This window comes from Diospyros lotus, chromosome 3, assembly GCF_014633365.1.
Source record: "Diospyros lotus cultivar Yz01 chromosome 3, ASM1463336v1, whole genome shotgun sequence".
NCBI lineage: Eukaryota > Viridiplantae > Streptophyta > Magnoliopsida > Ericales > Ebenaceae > Diospyros > Diospyros lotus.
The window spans coordinates 25,064,244-25,087,337 of NC_068340.1; the positions used below are offsets into that span (position 1 = coordinate 25,064,244).

At 37.4% G+C, this 23,094-nt stretch overlaps 1 protein-coding gene across 5 annotated transcripts in view; it reads right to left on the bottom strand.

Moving 5' to 3' along the window:
• Window positions 1-454: 454 nt before the first annotated feature.
• The window catches only part of LOC127798078 (uncharacterized), a 46,797-nt gene continuing 24,157 nt past the window's right edge, over window positions 455-23,094 (bottom strand). For 4 of the 5 annotated variants that reach the window (XM_052331380.1, XM_052331382.1, XM_052331383.1 and 1 more), the window contains 8 exons: window positions 13,219-13,277; window positions 12,838-12,936; window positions 10,601-10,658; window positions 8,255-8,391; window positions 8,110-8,166; window positions 2,863-2,960; window positions 1,566-1,777; window positions 455-651 (listed from right to left, as the gene is read on the bottom strand). In XM_052331380.1, the coding sequence (XP_052187340.1) occupies window positions 581-651; window positions 1,566-1,777; window positions 2,863-2,960; window positions 8,110-8,166; window positions 8,255-8,391; window positions 10,601-10,658; window positions 12,838-12,936; window positions 13,219-13,277 (791 nt within the window). In that variant the 3' untranslated portion in view covers window positions 455-580. The remainder of the gene's footprint in view (window positions 652-1,565; window positions 1,778-2,862; window positions 2,961-8,109; window positions 8,167-8,254; window positions 8,392-10,600; window positions 10,659-12,837; window positions 12,937-13,218; window positions 13,278-23,094) is intronic. The other variant, XM_052331384.1, reaches the window with a different exon arrangement.

Sequence of the window (23,094 nt, forward strand, 5' to 3'; positions counted from 1 at the left end):
TATTGTCTACTGTGGTGAATGTGAAATGCTATACCTATAAATAAATTTGACAAATAATTCTTACAAAACCCTTTAATTCATAATAATTTTACTTAAAATTAAAACGAATGCAACTGAATACATATTAGGCAATTGAATACCTAAAACATGGTATCAAAAAGACTATGACTATTTAGCGAAAAGAGTACATACCATAAAACATGATTTCAAAAAGGATGCAACTGTTTAACATAGAGTTCTTCTACAAGGCCAAACAAGCTTATAAAATAAGAGCTAAAAAATTAAAATACTCTCACCCACATTGCATTGAAAAAAATACAATACAATGTAAACGAAGACATTTTAATCTTTTAACTCTCATTCTTTAATTTTATCTGGCGCTCAAGAATTTTCCTTAGCGATATATATATATATATATCTATAAGAATGCAATGACTTGTTAACTATTTCAACATGGTGATGAAATTCATTCCAGTCTTCACATATTTAAGCAAAAAGCCATACTTGAAGGACCAGAGCTATTCAAGTACAAATAATAGTTTTACAAGTCAGAATTTTCCAGCCAAGAAGAAATCGACTTCTAAGGAGAGTTCCCGCCTGGAAATGCTTGTTTAATAGCTTCGGGAAGGTTCAACACAATCTCTGCATATGCTGGACAAAAGCAGAAAATAATGTTACTTGGATTTGAGGATCCTTCATGAGAAGGGAAAAACAAATAAGTTCACATTCTAAAAGGAAATTTGTGGGTACAACATAAATCTTAGTTATTGTTGCTGTGTGTGTGTGTGTGTGTGTGTGAATAAAAGTTCTGGCAGCAGAAACTCTATAATGTCATTTAGCCAAAAACTAAACTCAATAATGTGAAAAAGGTAGCACTGCTTATGGACCAAGTTCTAATGGACTGAAGCAAAGATGCTATTTTCTTATGGCAGTATTTGAATCTGCTCTATCAAGATTGTCCAAATGAACAGAAAATTTGTTACCACAGCAAGGATACTCCATCAAGATTGTCTAGAAAGGGCAAAGCAAGGTGAAGTAGGCTAATTTGTCAATTCATGCATATACTCTTGCCATCTGCAAGGAAACTGTTCTCTATTTCAAGTCTGTTCTTGTGCCTATCCACAGGATTTTTTTTTTTTTAAGTGAGAGATTCATAGAACAAAAACTGTTCTGGGGCCTATACAAACTGTTCTCTGTTTCAAGTCTGTTCTTGTGCCTATCCACAGGATGTTACAGAGGCTTCTAGCGCTCTGACTTCTGGTGATGCACGTCTTTTTCTATCCTGGAGAGATGTTTGGGGATTCTCTCTCATTTGGATATTAACACCCCCCCCCCCCCCCCAAAAAAAAAAAAAAGGAAAAGAAAGAAAGAAAAGTGAAGTAAAGCCAAAAGCAAGCAATCCTTCAGGTAACAAACTGAAGGAAAAAAGGTGAGACCAAGTTGATTTTTGTGAGCCAGCTTGGAAATCCAAATTGGTCCTCCAGAATGGTGAGCTATTGCCAGAGCATATGACCAATGTGTCATCAGCACGAAGTCAACAGAACAACATTTAGTAAAGGCAAGACCTTCTGGTAAACTCATGGTTCTTAATGCATCCTCTGCGTAAGATAGGCGTGCTGGATCCGATTGGCTTCCTGATACTCCACTGTCCTTCCTGCTCAATGTTGCTGGACCAGTTAAAGATTTCTTAGATTGGTGCATTGGCCATGCCAAGACACTAACTCGAGTAGGAAGCACTGAGACAAGGTCTGCATATCTAAGACTGACGATTACTTTGCTGCAATAAGAAACAACTTAGCATAGTTAACCATCCGCTCAAAAGGCATGTCTAGTTCTGGAAAGAAGACTATAAATTTCTTAACTCAAGGACTACGTTGCAGGCATAGGAGCAGCATTATATGATGAAATTACAATAATTGTTTCAATTATATCTCACTGTAGAATAAACTACATAGGCATGCAGCCAAGTATAATACTTGATCTGGGAAATCCATAATACATGCACAAAGCAGTAGGAAACTAGCATGAAACACTCATCCAGTATCAAACTTCTGTTTTGAAAAGGCTTCTGTTTTGAAAAGGGTGAAGTTTTAACATTTTGAAGTCAGAATTGTTAGGTTCTTGGGTAATACTTCCTTTGTCAGTTAGCCATGCCTGCAAACTAGACATGACTATAAAATCATAATTGGTATAAAATTACCACGACTAAGTTTTCAATTGTTGTCTCATGAAGAGAACCAAAGAATGCACATAAGTTTGTCCTCAAGGGAATTTATTCTCAAACTCACTAAACTATAAGTGACAGCATACTAAAAATAAGCTGGTTTAAAGGTAGACAGCATGTATAAATTTTCACTCCCTGACTAGATACATATTCTTTGGGTCTTATCATATTGTCTTATCAGTGCTCTGCTTGCTTTCTATTTCATGTCTTGATATAGAGACATTTTTTTCTTGAAAAACTGCTGCTAGGATCAAATTAGTATCTTCATCTTCAAGATTTCATGCAGGTTTCAAAAAATTTCAATAAAATAAGGTATTCAACATTTTCCTTTGGTATTTTTAACACATTCTTAGCCAACCCCACTTATTAGGATAAAAGGTTGATATGTTGTTGGTGTTGCATTTTTAACAGATTCAACAGGAGATTCACAAAACTTTCACTTGATATTTTCTTCAAGGAGACATGATTAACCACTTGCTGGGTGCAATAAAACACAATTTTAGAGTTATTAAAAAATAAATAAACAACGCAAATACTAAAAGGAAAAACACTATGCCATGGTAGAAAGAAACTTTAGATTCAGACAGTCAAATCATACCCTGCCAACAACAGAACAAATAACAAGAAAAAGAACATACCAATCAGAATCATGTAACAAAAATTCAATCATATGGTACGGAAGACTATGATAAAGCTCTCTGATCTGATTGCCATACAACTCCTTGATAAGTCGAACCTGCTTAAGAACAAGACAAGAGTATTAAGTAACACATAAATCAACGTAGTATTTCTTCTCTAAAGCAACCTACTATAAGAAGGATGTCTTGTTTACAAGTGAAAGAATGATAGAAGAGAAGTTCATGTGTGTTTAATTATTTATTTTTATTCTCTTTGGCTCATGTCATGGTCAGTTTACTAAAAATGATGAATGTTGAAATCCTTGTTTTGGCAGCACTCACTTCAATCTTGAAAAAAATATATCAGATTCAAGTTTTTCCAACAAAAGAAAAAGCCTGAATATAACAGAATACATTTTGCAAAGCTATTTCTGCCCATGCCAATATTTAAATAATATATACTAAAATCAAATAATGATTATGCAACATATCTTCACGCAAATTTGAATATTCTTTCCAAAATAATTATTTGCAAACTGTTTCTTTATGGTACCATAGGATGCTATATGATCTATCATTCATAATAATTTCCATAGTTGTCAAAGGCTCAAGGCGCGTTGAAGCACAAGAGTGCATGGGGCCTAGACATGAGACGCATGTTTAAAAAATCTGTATAAAAATACTTATTCATCATTATTTTCAATATAGACCCATAAAGAGGTAAATGATAACTAATAAAATCATAAATAACAAATAATCAACACCATTTAACTAATTAATGGATGTTCTATTGTTTTCTCAAATTTCTTTTTCGGGTTATTACCAGTTAGATTTTAAGAAGTCTAACGCCAGTATATATATTTTACATAGGAGCCAAAGACATGGGCCTTGTTCCTCAGATGAGGTGTCCACCTTAGCGCCTAGGCATGTGCCTTAGAGAGCAAGGCACTCTCAGCTGAGCCTTGAGCCTGGGCAGGCCTTTGACAACTATGATAATTTCAATAAGATTTAGGTTTCATATTTCAAGAAATATATCAACAAACTACACCGTGCATCAAAGCATTCACTTACATTACTCATTTTGGGGGAGATATATTCAAGTTTCCTAGTTAATCTTTGATTATCTTTCTTTCTTTCCGTGATAATCTTTAATTATCTTTCTATTATTTAAAATCCTAATCACAATAGGCTTTATAGTATATACAAACCCATTCCAGATGTATTCTTTGGCAGCCTTTGATTATTGCATTGACATTGATATTGAGTTGATTTGAGTTTCTGAGTTTTAGGCCTGGTTTGTTTTTGAGTTTGAAGCCATGTTGAGGCCAGTTTGAAGCCAAACTTGATCAATAGAATGTTTGGTGCAACACCAAATTTTTCAACTCAACTTAGTTGAGGTTTAAGGCCTCAAACTCAAACTCTAGATTTTGGCGAGGTTAACATGAGTTTGGGTGAGTTGAAGCCTTCTTCATGGTATTATTAATATTATAATAATATAATATTCTCATAAAATACATTACTAATTATACTAATTATATTAGAATATATTAAGATTAGAATGTAGTAATATTTGTATAATATTATATTAATATATTATAATATCATATCTATTGTACAAATATAATAATATTTTATTAATAACTAAAATTCAACTCAACTTGATAAATTTACCCCCAAAAAATATAAATAATTTAAATATTATAAAAAATTAGTTGGTCTTGTTTTCTTTTGGGTTCTGCATCAATTGGTATTAGAGCCCTCCCAATCCGACATTCTATCAATTTCCTTCACCATTCCATCATCACGGAGTTTCACCAACAACCATCTTTATCCCATCACCATTCACAAAATCAATTCCATCATCTTTGCGCCATTACAGCAACCAGAAACTTTATGAAGGAATGCAACACAGTCACAACAGCCATTCATAAAATTCAACCATCAAGCCACCGTTGCAAAGATCTCTAAAGATAATAGGAGTCACAATCTAGCGACACCAAAGACATCAGAGCACATCATCCTCACAGAAAAACAAAATCACATTTGAAAGCTGCCCTCATCATCACCATGAAGAAGATTTTCATCTTCAGGCTTCACCGAATTTGTCAAAAGTCCTAGCCAACAACTTCGAAACCCTTTGCCAACTTCTCATTACCCTCACCTGTCTTCAATAATCAGTTTCTTCGTCGAGAAGCCCTTCCAGCAGACATCACACAAGTATGAAGTTGGAACTAGGATCCTGTCGATGGATTCTTCATTCAGATCTTGCAAACACCCTTGGACTTTGTTTGTGATCCTCATCGCACAAGCTTTGCTACAGTTGAGGGTCTTCATTGATTTCAGTTCATCACTCAATCTTGCCAAGGAAGTCACAAGAACTCATTCAACAGAGCCACATGCATCATCAACCCTAGCTGTCTTCACCAACGAGGAGGTGACCAGTTGTCACTCATAACCAGAGCCTTTCACCCAATCTCAGAATCACCCAAAACCGAAACCCAGTAAACCAAGCCCCAATTTTGTTAACTCAAACCCAATTCGATTGCCCATTAACCTAAAGGTGCAAAATGGATTGGGCGGACCCTAGTGGGAACAGCAAATGGCATGGCCCACATAGGTTGGTCTATTTTGGACCTTTTATATTTATATTTATATTTTATTTTTATTTTTATTTTTATTTTTATTTTTATTAAATATAAAGGGACAAAATACATGAAATGTTTTCACTTAAAGTCTTAAAAGAATAAACTCAAATTGGCTCCTAGTTACTAACAAATTGGATCGTTGCTTTGTTCCCAAAACTATACCATTGCAATTTTGGGAGTGCAGCAACGGTCTGAAACTCCTTACATTGTCCAAAACTCCAAATGGCATCACCACGGTCTAAACTTTAATATTTTATGTCATGACAATAGTGGGAGAAGGGAGGGGGGAACCATATTCCCCCTATAATGGTCTAATTTGGACAGTAGGGAGCCCTCCCCCTCCTGCCCTAAGCTGTAGTGGAAGGCAGAGGCTGCAAAGGTGCACAAAATTTTCAACCTAGCATGGTCCACGTCCTGATCCATGCTGGGTCAGGCATGGCCGAACAGCGCCAACACTGTTCACCATGCCAGGCTGAGACATCTACCCAGCCCAAAATCCACATTAAATTTTGCTTTGATAAAGCTACATTCTTCAGTGGGATAAAGGCTGGATATGTTGTTGTTGTTGTAAAGCTACATTCTTCACTTTGAAAGTCTGATTGATATTTGTTTGTTGGATAATTATTAGTAAATTGGCTCTAGGTCCATTCACTTTGAAAGTCTGGTTGATAATTGTTTCTTGGGTAATTAGAAAATTGGTTCTAGGTCCATATTAGTTTTGTTTCCTATCTGAGAGAGAGAGAGAGAGAGAGAGAGAGAGAGAGAGGCAGTTCATAGTTCTATTATTGCGCATCATAGTAGGTTTATTGTTTGCGTTTTAATTGCAGTGTGAGACTTCTCAGCATTCCTTATTTTGCAGCACCTATTTTTTGCATTCCCAATACCACCTATTTCAACTTACCATGGATGATGGCTCCAAAAAAAGAAATGACAGAAATTTGCCCACTACATACACTATATCCACTCTTTGCAAAAAATCCATCAAAGCCAATTAAATCAAAATGAACAATCTTGTTGGTATTGTGAGACAAATTTCTGACCAGTTGGCACAAGTCCTTAAACAACTAGGTAAGCAACTTGTAGGAGATGATTTAGTTAGGTCTCCTCATTGTCCATGGTACACGTGACACTCCTGGTACACATTGCTTCTAATAAGATAGATCACTTATTCAGGACTTAGGCAGCCCCATGAGAGAGAAACACTTCATCTGAATAGTGAATCACCATCTTGACGCACATAGGTATAATGCATAAATTCCCATAGGTGGCAATACTAGAATCACTGCACAGCATGGTAGGATTCTAGAAAGGGAACATAGGCAATCACCTCCATCCCACAGGCATAGGAAAACTAGTCATAGATATATTACTAGGAATGTTAAGGTGGATGTTCCAGAATACGATGGAAAGTTGAACCCTGATGTTTTTCTAAATTGATTGAATGCTATGGAGGACTACTTTCCTGGTATAGCATGAAAGGTATTGAGAGAGTTCACTTTGCTAAAATGAAGGTAACTAGTGCTGAAAGAAATTTTGGCAAAGTGTTCGATTGACTGGTGCCAGAAAGAAGCAAATATTTTGAGGAATATTATTCTAAGCATAAATATAGGAATTGGTAATGTTTATTCTATTTATTTTGTTTATTTCCTAGTTAATCATTAAATATCTTTCTTTCTTCCTAGATAATCTTTCCATTATTTGCAATCCTAGTTACAATAAGATTAGGATGGAATTTATTATCTGTATAAACCCTTTTGAGATGTATTCTCTGGTAGCCTTTGATAATTGAAGTGATATTCATATGGAGTTGGTTTAAGTTTCTTATTGAGTTTTTAGTCTATTCTTGTTTTCTTTGGGTTTTGCACCAGTATCACTACAAGAAAATAGACAACAATTAAGCATGGGCATATATCAGGATAAAAATACTCAAGGATCTTTGTTGATAAAGTGTGAGTCCATGTTTTATGCTCACGATACCACTATTCTCTAGCCTTTGCCTAACTCAATAATAGATGATGCCAAGTTAGATAGAGGTAAGTTAAAGATTCAACTACAACAACTTATTAAACCTTAATCCCATTATGAGGGGCCGACACATTATTCCTAGCTCACCAATCATATTTCTATCTATTGCCTAAACCCTAAAGATTCAGGGAGAAATAATATAAAACCTAACTAATAACTAAGAACCTAGAATGAGCCCCCCCAAACAAAAAAAAAAAACTAAGAACCTCAAGTTATGGAAAGCGAGTCTCCTTCACTTCTTTCATTCCTATACTCCTCTTGCTCTTGATAAGAATGTTTTTTTCTTTTTTTTTTTTTTTGGGGGGGGGGGGAAGAATCACCTTTTTCCAACCTTTGCAGTTATTGTTAACATTAAAATTCAACTGCTTTAAATTGAGAAATCCTCATGTTTCACCACAAACAACTTCATTTTAGAGGAAAGAGAGTTTCAGATCTCCACATCGCTTAGGAAAAAGGGTCAAAGTGTATAGAGAAAACAAACATATTTGTGTTTCACAGGATGTTTAAGGTTGAGAACTTTTGTCCCGTATTCATGAACTAACTATTTTCATGAGAAAATGCTATGGCCCCAATACGTTTATGCATGTTAAGAACATACCTGCTCCCGCCTATCCACATAAGCCTGCAATAATTCTCCAACATGATCGATAAATTTCTGAAATAAAATCATTAAGTTAATAGATTAAACACATTTTTTTAAGAAGCCAATGGTAAAGAAATATGTTTCAAATGACAACCCTCACCATTGCATTGGAAGAAAGAAATTCATTTTCAGCTTCCCTTATTGGCAGAAAGAAAGGAACTGTGTGCTCGAGAACAGTCATCTTTTCAAGAAATGACTTGCTCTCAAGCACACAGTGGTACATTTCACAAGGTTCCCCTGACAAAAATAATAATAATTAAATAAATAAATTAACCAACAGATCAACTTCAGAACTGCTTAATACATTGGGTATTTCCAGCAGAAGAATCCAAGTATTTAAAATGCATGTTAATGACTTGAAACATGAAATACCAAATGGATTAACTCCTCCCATACTTAAAAAATAACAACCACATGGGTTTTTTTTTTTTTTGGGGGGGGCGGGGGGGGGGGGGGGGGGGAGCTGAATTTTTATCCTTGGCTCAACTTGTAGTAGATGCCAAAGTTGAGTGAGAAATGATTTTCTCTAGGCAAACAAAACAGTGGGCACAAAAACTATCATCACATAGTCACATAAAACATAACACAGTAAGATGAATGAGGGAAGGTGACAAATGGGTGTGACATCCATTAAAAGGAATGTTCTCCACATATTCACTCTATAAGGTTCTCAGGGGGAGTTTTTCCTAGGAGGCCATTTGGAAGTTGATAGATGCTCAAGATGACTTCATCTAGATAAAATCCCTTGGTTCCATTCTACAATCAACAATTCGAAGCAAAGAAACAAGTTATGATGGACTAATGCTACATGACAAAGGAGAACAGTAATTCAACTGAGTACTTGCTGCTTCATTGCCTGATAGCTCAGATGGTCTGGAGCCTCTTTTAGTTGACCATCAATGTACAATGGGTCTTCTGTTCTAGACATGAGTTCTCGTGGGGTTGATTTGCCACAACAGAAGGCACACTTGAACTGTCATCTATACGCTGTGATGTGATGCTTACAACATGAAATAGATAGTAGGTCTTTTGAGGGTAATAGAGCACTAATAAGTATGAAGAGAACTGCCTGAATGCCTCAAGAGGATAGTACTTCTTTTTGTCAAGACTCAAGAAGGGGATTGTGGGATAGGGAACTCCTTGTGTTGGGGTGGTCAGAGTTTCATGGGCTTAGTTTATTTAATGGAATGATGGCATTACACTTTCTCAGCTGAAATATAGGGGCCTCAATGACCCAACTCAGAGGTTGTTAGCGAAGGCCTTATCAGGTAGTGACTGATTGGTGCTCAATGTGTAAACGTGTGGAGACCACTAATGACCTTCTTTGTTACTATGATTTGGTTCACAAAGTGTGGGTTTTTCTTTTGCACCTTTCAGATCCATCAGATGATGCCAACTCTAGCATAGGGTTTCCTTGTTTATTGGAGTACAGGATTTCCTTCTCAATCTCTGTAGGATTGGAGTGTCCTTGGTGTGTGAGGGGTCTATTTGGAAAGAACACCATTTCTGGCCTCTTAAGTATTCTTTTGGTTGTTTTCAAGGGGAACCATTCTCATCAATCTTCATGATTAAGGGTAGATTGTCCTCAGTTTCTTGGATGAGTTACGCGGGACTGTCGATATATAGGTTTACCTCCAACGTTGCAAGGCTTGGTCATTTTTCTGCCGTGTGCACCACCTTGAGCCAGTTCTCTCTTTAGATCTCTTAATAGAGTAATTTTTTTTCTCTATTGCCAATTCAAAAAAAAATGGTTTTATTTTTATTATTTCAGTTTGGCCAAAATTCTTTTTTTCTTTTTTTTCTCTTTTCTGAAAGAGGGAAAAAAAGTCAAATTCAACAATTTTGTAGCTTCTCAATTTTGCTCAAAAGTCAAAATTGGAAAATATATATATATATAAATTCATCAGATTATAAGACAATTTTCTCAGAAACCATGCAGTCAAATATATTACATATTTGAAAATCAGCATGCTGGATGCTGGTACACAAAGACAACAAATATAGTACAGAAACAAAAACATCAATACAACAACAATAACCTATCAAGCTCGGCTACATGAATTCAAAAATATTGATACAATAGTTCAAAATTACAATAGAGAATTGGCCAAAGAATGCAAATATGACATATGCGACAGTCTAATTTGATGAAAGAAAAGAAAGTTGTTTCAGAAGCCCTACTATGTAATGCAATGTGCCAATGAAATGGTAATACATTTTCGTGTATCCATATGTACACAATATAAGTTACTCATCGTACATTGTTAGATTGGGACACGTGACCAGATTACACATCAGATAAAGAACTCCCTGGACTTGCTATATTTCTTCGCAGTGTAAATCTTACAGGTAATAATTATCATTCATACACCATGAAATGGTACAAGTTATGTGAAACTAGGGCACTAAAATTTGAAAAACAATCCTGCCATAACTTATGAATTACCAGCAAAAGATGTCTCATATTGTATGCCAATCCTTGCTCCTTCTAGACAACAGATCACCTGTTCATAATTACCAAGTTAAAGATCAAAGAGAGACAATAATGCATTGATGTGAGTCACCTCAAAAATGATAGGACAGCTGCTACACTGAACAATGAACAAACAGAACTCAGAATACATACAAATTTTACAAATATATACGACCCCTATTACCCTTTGCAACCAAATTGCTTCTAGCCAAGAGTGATTCAAAGAAAATCTGGTTTGACCATAATAGTTAGCTAATTTTAATGAGAGATGTAAGGAGTATTTCTCAAAGTTATTCATTGCAGGTGGAGAAACAGTTGTTTGTTGGGGCATTTTAGTAACTCTAAAGAAGACAGCGATTACATGTTCTGTAGATCCAAAAGAAATAAAACGAGCATTGAAAAATAAAAATAATAAAGAAGTTGAACTAGATAACATCCCAATAGGAATTATGCACTCTCTCTTTCTTCACCAAGCCCTAGACTGGTTTTCAACCCTCCCTCCAAAATATATATATATATATATATATATATCTTTTGCATGGTTTGGCATGATACCATGCAATGCATGAGAATATCATACTAGTAAGTTGGGTCAATGCATACACACTCATAATGCTCATTATGCACAACTCATGTATTGTAGGCAACCATTGGGTTCTCAAAATTCATTTAACCGGGTGCACCCCCCCAGGTTCATGCCTGTGCTCCACAGCTGGCAACATCATCTTCACACGGCACAAGTAGCCAAAGGCTCACACTCGGCTCTCATCATGTCACACGGCCCAATGGGAGTCACACATGGCATTGAACCCACATACACCAAACATGCTCAAGTTAACACTATTATGCAACATGCTTACGATGTGCATGCACACAATGCATATAAACATGGTGTAATGCATAAAAAGTTACCATAAGTCAATTTATGCACAGTGCAAACATGTAAACAACATAACCATGCACTTATGTCAAGCTAGATCTCAGCTCCTTCAAGCGTTTGTCAGCTTTCCCGCATCACTTCCCTGCTCCTTCAGCCTCTTCATTACCTTCTCTCTATTTTATCAGCACTTCCTCTCACTACATGGCCACTCCCTTAAAAGCCTTTTTCTTACTTGTGCTATAAAACCGAATGGGATTGGGCTGTTTATTATCATTGGCAAGCAACTCGCTAACTGTTGAAGCAGGTAAGTCACTCAACTTTGGTTGCCACTTAGCAGCAACATGCCACTTCCTCCTCCATACACTTTGCACCTTCTTCAGCACAAGCAGGTAAGCTGCTCACCTTCTAGATGGCTGTACTATGCTCCAGAATTGTGGAGATGATGCTGGAGGTTACATAATCTCAATTGATTATCCTTGATTACCCGCATTAGTTTCTTAACCTCTTAATCCAACTTCCACAATCCTTAAACCAAAATTAGTGATGTTTATATCATTGGAATCCTAATAGCATATCCAAAATGCGCTGAATTATCTGTTTATTTGACTCAAAATTAGCTTCAAGTTTTTCACCTGTTTCAGCAGTTGACCTGACTGTCACCTCAACTGTTGGCTGTAGCTCTATAACTCTTCCTTCAGTCAATATTAACATTCAACTAATGGTTGGCCCGAATATTTCTTGAATATTTAGAGCAAAATAATTCAATTCTCGTAATATATAGTTTCTACCAAGGATAAGAAGAAAAAAAAAACTCAAATCAATTTGGACTATCTATTGATATGTCTTATTCCTTATAAGTCATTCCTAACAGCATTGAAATAATAAAAATCTATCTCCAAGTCAAGTTAGCCTCTGGGCATCAAACCTCTCCTAAAGCCTCTGAACTATGTAACCCAAAGTTCTTGGCCAGTCTATCACAGCATGTTCAATGTTCACGCCCCTTTGCCTCCAAAGGTTGTGTTTATCCACACCTCACCTCTTGCCATAACTGGGCCGGTAAACCTGTTAGAACACTGATCAGGTGCCCTCGCTACCCACAATCTGGTTCAAATAGCGTTCAAAGCCATGTTTATTACTTATTGGCCCAAACATGTCAAACTTTGTGGTGTTTTAAGTTTACATGAGAAATAACACATTTGGTGTTCTAAGTGTGTATGTGCTTCGTGAGTACAAGGCAACCAAGTGCCCACAGACATAAAAGTAAGTCAATGGACAATGTGATAGAAATGTGAAATAAATGCTTCACTAATTCTATTCATATATTAAATACCTTATTTCCAACTTTATAAGTAATTTTTTCATGGAAATCAAGAGCTGGAAGTATGTTTGGATCTCCCAACATAGCCTTTCTTTCAACCTCCATATGAACCTTCCATACAAACCCCAAGTTAGTGACTAATATTTGTGAACCAAAATGTAAAATGACAATGTAAATTTAGAACAGATAAACTGGCCTGGTTTTAACTAAAAAGAAGTGGAAGGAAAATGGCATGAGAAAAAGAAGAATTTTGATGTTGAAAGATGTAATTTATCCAACATAAAAGATTATATAGCATATTTGTCAAGTTGCTGACAATTTTAATCATTTACCATATGCTCAAAGCAGAAAAAGAAGAAAATAAATGCAGTCACATCTTCAATGGAAACATACTCGCTCCCTTATTGTAGCCAATAACCCATCATTCCATTGTTCCCCATCTAAATAAATTTCTGCAAGACAAATAATTGATTTGTTCATATACAGAAACATATCATATTCACTTAATTAAGGTGCAATACATGCACAAGAAAAATGGAAGAAGTGAGAAATATGCTTGAAAAAGAAAGGTGTCAAAAATAATACATTTTAGGATGCAAACCATATATAACGGAGCTCTAACTATTGTGAGAACAGCTGTTGAAGAAGACGGTATTTCTTATAATTATATGCTTCCATAATGTAGATTTTAAATCTCATCATTTGACTTGTTATGCGTATCACCAGTACATGGTTTGTTGACAACATTGTTTCAACACATGAAACGAAGGAAGGGGGAAATAGCAACTTTAAACCATAGTCAGGGAATTTAATGAGTTGGACTAAAGCTAAATATATGGAGTGCTAGTTTATAAAGGGATAACTATAACTTAAAGGCCAAGAAGTACAAAAGAGTGCTCAATTTAGTATAGAGAGATTGGTGCTAATGTCTCTAGAGTAAGCCATGATCAACTGAGTGTAGGAATGCTTTAGCAGGTTGCCTAATAAAAGCTCACCTATGAGATTGTAAGAAAAAATGTGCATAAGTAAATAACTAAAAGACCAACCATATTTTATGATAAGAAAAGTAGGGCAATTAAAGAGAATGTGTCAAGAGAATGTGTCAGCAAATTAATATAGCTAAGTTGGGGATGCCAATGCAATTCAAGATAAACTAAAGAAGATAGGACAAAGAATGAATTGTACAGGAGAGATAATATAGGTGGCTTCAATTGAAAATGAAATCAACAAAAGCCTAGTAAAGAAAACTAATAGTGCCCACATTGAAAGTAATGCCAGCAGGAGGCCAAAATTAACTGGGTTGAGATAATAAAGATTAAAAACAAGGATGATACACCGTGGTTTAACCAAAATTATGGCCCTTATAGAATAAAATGGAGAAAGAGTATTCATGCAGCCAACTCCAAGTGGTTGGTAAAAGGCTTATAGTTGAGTTGAACTGAAGCAATATTTTCACTAATACTAAGGGAAAACATCCACAGAAACACCACATGTTATGCCATGGCTTGAGTACTATATTAAGATTCCACAATCAATACGTCTCTTGGATGAGGACATGACTAATATTTTGAATTAGCAAAATCCAAACTTCGATGATACTTTGAACAAACCAAGAAGAAGCCCTTTGATATGATATAGACAAAAGATCACACAAGTTAACCAGAAGTTTCACAGTTCAGAAGTGTGTGAAAGAGTAGGGGAGAGAGATTCTGAACTTAAGTCTTTAAAAGAAGCTAGTGATCCACCTGATTTAATGATGAGAGAAGGCCATATAGAATTTATTGTACCATACACCAATTACTGAACCTTATGATGCAAATCTGACTCTCCCCAGCCCCAGAACTGTGGAAGTCCCAGACAAAGAGACTTTATAGGCCATGCAAAGAATACTGCAAGCACCAAGGCCTTCAAAGAAAAGAAAACATGAAAACAAGTGAAAAAGAAAACAAAAAATGCAGAAAGAAGTTTGCACGAACATAATCTCCATTACCAAGGATTATTACAAAATTCCATTTAAACATTTCAGAATTGAACAGTTCACCAAAGAAGATCATAATTAGTGAAAAATTAATAAGTCACTTCTGATCAACATTTGAGTAGCACCTTCTGCATATGGTTTCTCAGTCAACTTCAAATTGTCAGATCTCACAATAAAAGCAGAAAAGTTTTTGTTTTTATCACCAAAGATTATAATATCATTGCTTCAATGCTGAACATTTCATAATTTAAAACAAGACAAAAAGATTTTTCCAAAAAATCTACTTTTGTAATTGAAACAATGTTTTTATCACCAAAAGATTAGTGCATCACTCCTTCAACGCTGAACAATTCATATGTTTAAACAATCAAAAAAGAAAAATTTCCAATAAGTGCTTCATAACTAAAAACAAAGGGCCATCAAACCGGTATAATATTTGGCACTGAATAGTATCCAAATCTGGTTCATTGATATACTAAAATGATTGAAGCAATGTAACCTTTCATCAAAAAGGCATTTCAGAAGAAATATAAGTGGTAATAACAAAAATTTCATACTGCAACTTACACAACTGAAAAAGTACCAAGTTTATTTAGGTTCTCAATCTTCCTACTCAAGCAGCATATACAGGAATAGATATCATTCTTTGCTGCTTCAATTCACTAAACCTATTTTCATTTGAATGGGCTTCATTCAATTCCATTAATCATTTCTAGATGTCATGACCCCAGGGCTGTAGAAGTAATTGTTTCAGACATGTATTTTCCTCGAATTGTACCTTAGGCTGTTGTAGTATTGTACCTTCAATTTGTTACTAACTGAAAGGATGTAACAGCCTATAAATAGGCTGTAGTAGCAAAGAATAGGGCATTGTTAAGTGAATTGAATTCTGATTTTCCTTCTCAATTGTTCTGATCTCTCTCCCGATCCCTTTGATTCTCCCTCTTTCTTTATTCTGACTGCAATTTCTCCCTCTATTCTTGCTGTATTTCCCTCTCTTTTAGTCTAATTCTCTCTCGATTTCCTCCAAATCCCATTCTAAACCCTAGGATCGTGACATTTGATATCAAAGCCAACGATTCTTGGTTGTGATTTCGGGCGAACTGAGTAGAGCAGCAGATTCAACGAAGCCGAGCCAAGTGATTTTTGGTCAATCCTCAACTCAAATTTGAAGGTGAAGAGGGGTTGATTCCGGCTATGAATTCCAATAAATTTTGTTCGAAATTGGAAGGTGACGAAGAGTCAATGATCCTCGGCCACTAAATTGCGATTGAGGTGACTTCAACTCACGAGGGAGGAACAAGCCAACGATTTTTGGAGCAAGTCCGAGCAATAGAGTCGATCGTTCCTCAACTGTTAATCTCCAGCATAGTAAATTCCAAGTCGACTTGAAGGTATTAGGGACAAATCGTAACCAAGCAAGCAATTCTCTAAATCGATCGAGTCACAAGAGGCGATTCAGGGAGATGAGCTAGAGCCGACTCTCAGGCTACCAATTTCTCAAATCTTGTTGTGACAAAGGTGATGTCAGGTTGATTCTCAGCTAATAATTGAGGCTCAGAATTTGAAGGTGAGTACAAAAAACGGTTACAAGCAGCGATTCGAGAGGTGCTATCCCAGTTGATTCCTTAGGGGACTACAACAAAGCAATTTTGTGGCCTACAACTTCTCCTGCTCCAATTGTCAATGTCTAGAATTGAAAGGCGAAGCAAAGCCTGGGGAAATTCCGACGAACTAGACAGCGAAGCAAGGCCAGGCAATTCAGGTGATCCAAAAGCTAAAGATGAAGCAGATCCAGAGCAACTAATCCAAGAGGTGATACCTACAGGTCGATTCTTGGCTGGAACTCTAGCAATTTGTGTTCGACTCTTGAAGCGAAGCAGGCCAGGCAAGTTCGGACTATAATTACAACTAACTTTCATAGCTGCAACAAAGTGGATTGAATTATCAGTAGGCAGTCTCTGTAGATCTCAATGGCTCTTACTCAAGTTGCTAAATCGAGTACTGGAAGGCTATCCTTGGAGCAATGAATTGCTTGAGGTAAGTAACTTGAGGAAATTGCGGAAGGCAACCACATGATGCATAGAGAATTTGATAAATACAGAGAAAGTCTTGATAATTTTAGCCAAAAGCTAGACCAAATGGACACATTGCTGATTTAGCTTGCTAGGATGCATCAGGTCAGTATTCCAATTGAAACTGAGGTTAATTAGACTGAATTTGTGAAGGATCGAAGTGCCTGGTCTAGAAAGAAGTCAATGATCGAGGCAATTGACAAATTTCATAAACTAAAACAAGTCGAATCAATGATGGAGTATCAGGACCAATTTGAAGAATTAAGGCCTCTGATGTTGACTTCGCAACGTACCATAACAGAGCGGTACTTCGTTTCCAATTTCATCAGTGGCCTTAAAGACAAACTACGATTAACTACCAAGATGATGCAGCCCGCCACTGTTAAGCAAGCTGCTAAGAAAGCGAGGTTAGTGGAGCTTGCTTTAGAACCGATATACAGAAAGCATGGGCTACAACCTAAAAATTATTCTATGAGCAGCCAGCAAATTGACGATACTTCTATGGCTGCCAATCTAGAAGTGCAGGAAGCTGATATATAGCATTAGAAGAGGAGGATTGCAAGGAAGATAGTGTTCGTGCAGCTGATGAGAAGTATGAGCCTGACGTGGTCTTGAGAATAGGAATGGTAGTTGCAAGGAATTAGGAAAAACCTGAATTGGATCAAACAATTCAGGATGACAAAGGAGGAATGGCAACTACCGAAGGAATTATTGAGGCTCCACCGAAGGAGAAATCCATTGAAATGAATCATGTTACAGTTGCCAAGGAATCTGAAGGATAGCCAATAAATCATGATGAAGTAGCATGGGAACAACACATTGACTCATTTGTGATGCCGACTAAAAATCAGGCCAAAGATGAGTCGAACCAAGATCCAAATCCTACAGAAAAGGCTGGAGTTTCTTTTGATCATACTGGCCAAGTTGGTACCTATTTTTACACTGCACCGAAAATTGAGGAAGGATGGCCAAAGATTGATGAAAAGGCTGACATGTACAGCTTAAGGGTTATCTTCTTTGAGCTATGGCAGGGTTATCTTCTTTGAGCTATGGCACCCATTTGGAACAGCTATGGAGAGGCATCTTTCTGTTCTTCCTCCAGCATGGGTTGCTGAATTTCCAGATCTGATATCCTTGTTATAGCGCTTGATGTCCCCAGGCCTTGCAAATCGCCCACCTGCCACTAAACTACTCCAACATACTTTTCCCCCGCAGAAGGATTATGATTTGTCAGAGCTCTTCAGCTATTTAAGAGTGGAAAATTGAGAAATATATGTTCATTGACGCCCTTATGCCATCAACTGAGAGATATCACAATGATTTGTTTTTTTCAGATATATTCAAGAAGGAGAATAATCTTGCATCACGTGTGGAAGGGACAATGTTTGCTATTGGTGGTTGCTATGACTACCCGCTTCATCAAATGTGGACTAGTGATTATGAATCAATTCATCCAGATACTCTTGGGGTCAGCCTTGCCCTTGGGATAATAATTCAGCATTCATATGTGAATATCAGACCATTTAGATATGATGAAAGCATTAGTGTACTAGTTTGTTTTAGAGGAGGTGTTGGCTTACTGGAAGAGCGCATGGAACTAGTTGTCAAGCTGTGGCAGCAAATCATTAAGGCTCAACAAAGGGACTGCCATACAGTTGGGAAGAAGTTGAAAGGAAAGGTTGCTGCTGGACTACTTGTTGCTACAACTGAATGGCGTAATTTCTATATGAAGGTCCAAGAAATTAGTGGGGCTTACAGATCAATGGGAAAAGAGAGCCTTCACATGGAAATCTATGAGGACTACAGTTTACAAGTGCAGGAAAAGTAAAAGAGAAGGAATATGATGGAGTACTTTGATCCAATATCAATTACTTTAAGAAATTACCAGCAAAAAAAGAACAAATCAAGGCATTCGAGAGGCCCTCACTCTCCTGAATTTTCTACCAAAAATCAGCCTGCTATCTCTCTTTTTCTAAGCTATATATACCTCTCCTCTGCTCCTCTCTAACCAAAGTCTCCTGCACATGCTGACTATTCCCTCAGCATGCAGATTACAATTCTAACACCCCCCCCCCCTGCGCACATGCTGGTTGTTACACCCACATGTGTTGATTCCCTATTCTATCCCTAATGCTTGCTACTTGTGGCGTCTTTGGTAGGTCCGATACACTGGTGGCCTATCATTACTCCCCTCCCGAACTTTCACCTTGTCCTCAAGGTGAAAAGTAGGAAATTGGTGCTGAATCATGTTGTAGGGCTCCCAGGTTGCCTCTAATGCGGGTAAACCCTTCTGTTGGATCAAGACATCCAATCCACGCAAATTAGTACCCCTTCCAGGCTGAACTCCCAACACCGCTTCTGGTTCAACCCTCATCTCTAAGTCTGTACTCAACTGGTGGGGTGGGGAATCTCCACTCTTGTTCCCACCCCTCCCTTTGCCTCCCTTAGCTGTGACACATGAAAAACGGGATGGATATTGCAGTGTGCCGCCAATGCCAGTTTGTAAGCCACTGGCTCAACCCTCTGCTCAATTGCAAACGGCCCATAGAACCTAGGAGCCAGCTTCTCATTAGGGTGGACAGCCAGTGTCTTCCTTTGGTATGGCCTTAGTTTCAAATAAACGAAGTCACCCACAGCAAACTGAACATCCTTTCTTTTCTGGTCAGCTCCCTTCTTCATGATAGCTTGAGCTCTTGACAGTTGGTTCTTGAGTTCTTCAAAAACTTGATCCCGCTCCATCAACTGTTGTTCCACTGCAGAAATGGGAGTAGTCCCCTTGTCGAATCTTATCAAGGCTGACAGTTCCCTCCAGTACACTGCTTGAAAAGGAGTTACCCTTGAAGCAGTGTGGTATGAGGTGTTATACCACAATTCAACCCACAGCAGCCACATATACCATCCCTTAGGCTTCGATGACGCAAAACAACGTAGGTACCTCTCTAGGGCCCTATTGAGGACCTCTGTTTGCCTGTCCGTTTGCGGGTGGTAGGTTGTGCTATGATTAAGTTTAGTTCCTTGGAGCCGGAACAACTCCTCCCAAAAATGACTCATGAATACCTTATCTCTATCCGAAACAATAGACCAGGGCATGTCGTGAAGCCTCACTATTTCTTTAATGAAAATCCCTGCCACTCCTCCTGCTGTGAACAGATGTTTGAGATCAATGAAGTGTCTATATTTACTGAGTTTGTCCACCACAACTAGTATAGAGTTCATATCGCCCGACCTTGGTAAACCCTCAATAAAATCCATGGCTACATCATCCCGAACCGTTGTAGGTCTAGGCTAACTCACCATAGCTTCAATTTTCTTCGAGGCAATACTTACTCCCTTCCCTGAAATAATATAGCCCAAGTATTCCACTTCTCCCTTGGAAAAAGTACACTTAGACAACTTGACATACAGTTGATTAAATCTAAGGACATCAAAGTTTGTTCTAAGGTGGCATAAATGTTGCTCAGGGTCTAGGCTGTACATAAGGATATCGTTAAAGAAAACAAGTATGAATTTTCGCAAATAGGGACTAAAAATTTGGTTCATTAAAGCCTAAAAAGTAGCTGAGACATTAGTGAGTTCAAATAACACAATAGTGAACTCATATAAGCCTTGGTGTGTTCAAAATGTTGTTTTCGATATGTCGGAGGGTTTCATCCTTATTTGGTGATATCCAATCCTAAGGCCCAGCTTAGAAAAAATAGTAGCGCTAGATAGTTCATCAAACAAGTCCTCAATAATATGTATAGAAAATTTGTTCTTAATGGTGATAGAATTGAGTTGTTTATACCCTTAAATCAGCCACAAATTCGACCCCTTGCATCACTAGTGATAGCTATACATTCTATTCTCGTTCGCCACCGTCACTAATAGAGGATTCATCTCAGTCAATTCACACTTGAGGTTTATGGCAGTAGCTTTGCTCAAAAAGCTATGAGTGTTGCCGCTATCTATCAGCACCACCAACCTTTTTTTCCCCACCTAACTTTTAACCTGAATGATTTTTCCATTGGGGCCTCCTTTCAATGCATGGAAAGAAATCTCACCTCCTTCATCCCCTTGTACCTCCTTTACATTTTCCTCAACAACTTCTTCTTCCTCACCCTTTTCATTATTTTCAACATTAACCTTCTGCATTGATCCCCTGGACCATACTTCTCACCACACTTGAAGCATAGGCCTAATTGTCTCCCTTGCTCAATCGATTGATTCTTGTTAGAGCCTGGGCCCATAACATTCTTGGCTCCTCCTTGACCTACAACCCATGTTATAGGCTTGAGATTACCCCAGATGGTGCATGGTGCATTTATACCTGTAATGGCCCGAATTTTTGAAAAAATAATATATGTATTTAAGGTGAACCGTGGCTTTGAGGAATCAATGGAAAAATGCTAAATTTATTATCTTTGTGAATGAAAGGAATAATTGAGAGTTGGTTGAATTTATTGGGCTTAAATGTAAGTTGGAAAATGGGCATTTATTTAGTATAAAGTTAAATGTGGTGCTAAGTTTTAGCAAGGAAGGGCGGGTAGCTGGGTGGTTGAGTGTGCAAGTATTTTGTGTTTTTAAATTAAATAGGAGTGAAATGGTTAAATGACCAAAATGGGTTTAATGAGGGTATTAGGAATGAGAAAAGGTAAAAGACAAATGTGTGATTTAAAGGTTGTCGATGTGAACCTTCATTCCAATTTAGTTTTGGATGGATTTCAAACCTCATTTCAATATAATCTTGGATTTCAAATCTCATTTCAATATAGTTTTGGATTTCAAATTTCATTCCAATTTAGTTTTAGATTGATTTGGATTTCAAATTTCATTCCAATTTAGTTTTGGATTGTTTTGGATTTCAATCCTCAATCCAATTTAGTTTTGGATTTTTTTGGATTTCAAATTTCATTCCAATTTAGTTTTGGATTGTTTTGGATTTCAAATCTCATTTCAATCTAGTTTTGGAGCGGATTTCAAGTCTGCGACTATATATATACCCTCATTCCTTCCATATTCTCCTCCATTTTTTCTTTTTCCTTCTATTTGGATTGGAGCTACAAGTAGGGATAGATTTTGCTGGCAAACGTCACAACTGCTCACATTCACATATTGATGTATGTCACATCTCATGTCGGGCCAATACACATTCGCTGCAATTTTTTTTATACGTTTTCAAGAACCCTGAATGGCCTCCAACACTTCCATGGTGACCCTCATGGAGTAATAAGGGAATTAGGAAAGAACCCTTAGGTCGGAAAAACCACCCCTTGTAGAGGAGCTAGTCATCCACAAGTTGGAAACCTGATCGAGAAGAAGGGTCATGCTATAGCTCCCTTATAATCCCCTATAAATAGGGGTCTTTTTCGACTTCTTGGGCTAGTTGGTCTAGTTAGACCACCTTCAGAAATAGGGCTGCCGAGTGACTGATTCTCAAGAGCCTATCTACTACCTTGTTTTCTAACCCAGGGTGATAGTGTATCCCGAATTGAAACCCCATCAACTTCATCATCCATTTTTGATACTCCGAGCTCACTAATCGTTGTTCCAACAAAAATTTAAGGCTTTTCTGATTTGTACTCACAACGAACTTCCTTCCCAAAAGGTAATGCCTCCACTTTTGAACTACAAACATCATGGCCATCAGCTCCCTTTTATAAACTAATTTTTTTCTCTCCAACAGCTTGAGCGTGTGACTGAAATACACAACAGGTCTGTGATTCTGCATTAACACTGCCCCCAATCCTTGCCCTGAAGCATCAAATTCAAAGACAAATGGCTTATCGAAATCCGATAGTGCTAAAACCAGAAGAGATACCATCGCTGTCTTGAGTCACTGGAAGGCTTGCTCAGCTTCCTCATCCAGAAAAAATTATTCTTCCTTAGTCTCTCCGTGAGGGGCCACGCCATCTTGCCATAATCTCTTACAAACCTCCAATAATACCCCTTGAGACCGATGAACCCCCTCAATTCCTTCAAAGTTGTGGGTGTGGGCTAATCTATCATGGCTTGCACCTTGCAATGATCAGCTGACACTGCTTGTTGGGATATGACATGGCCTAGATACTCAACCTCCAATTAACCGAATGAACACTTTTTCTTGTTTGCAAACAATTGATTGTCAGCCAACACCTTCAGAACACAACGCAAGTGCTGCACATGCTGTTCAAAATCACGACTGTAAATCATTATGTCGTCAAAAAATACTAGTACAAATCGTCTCAAGTATTCCCTGAA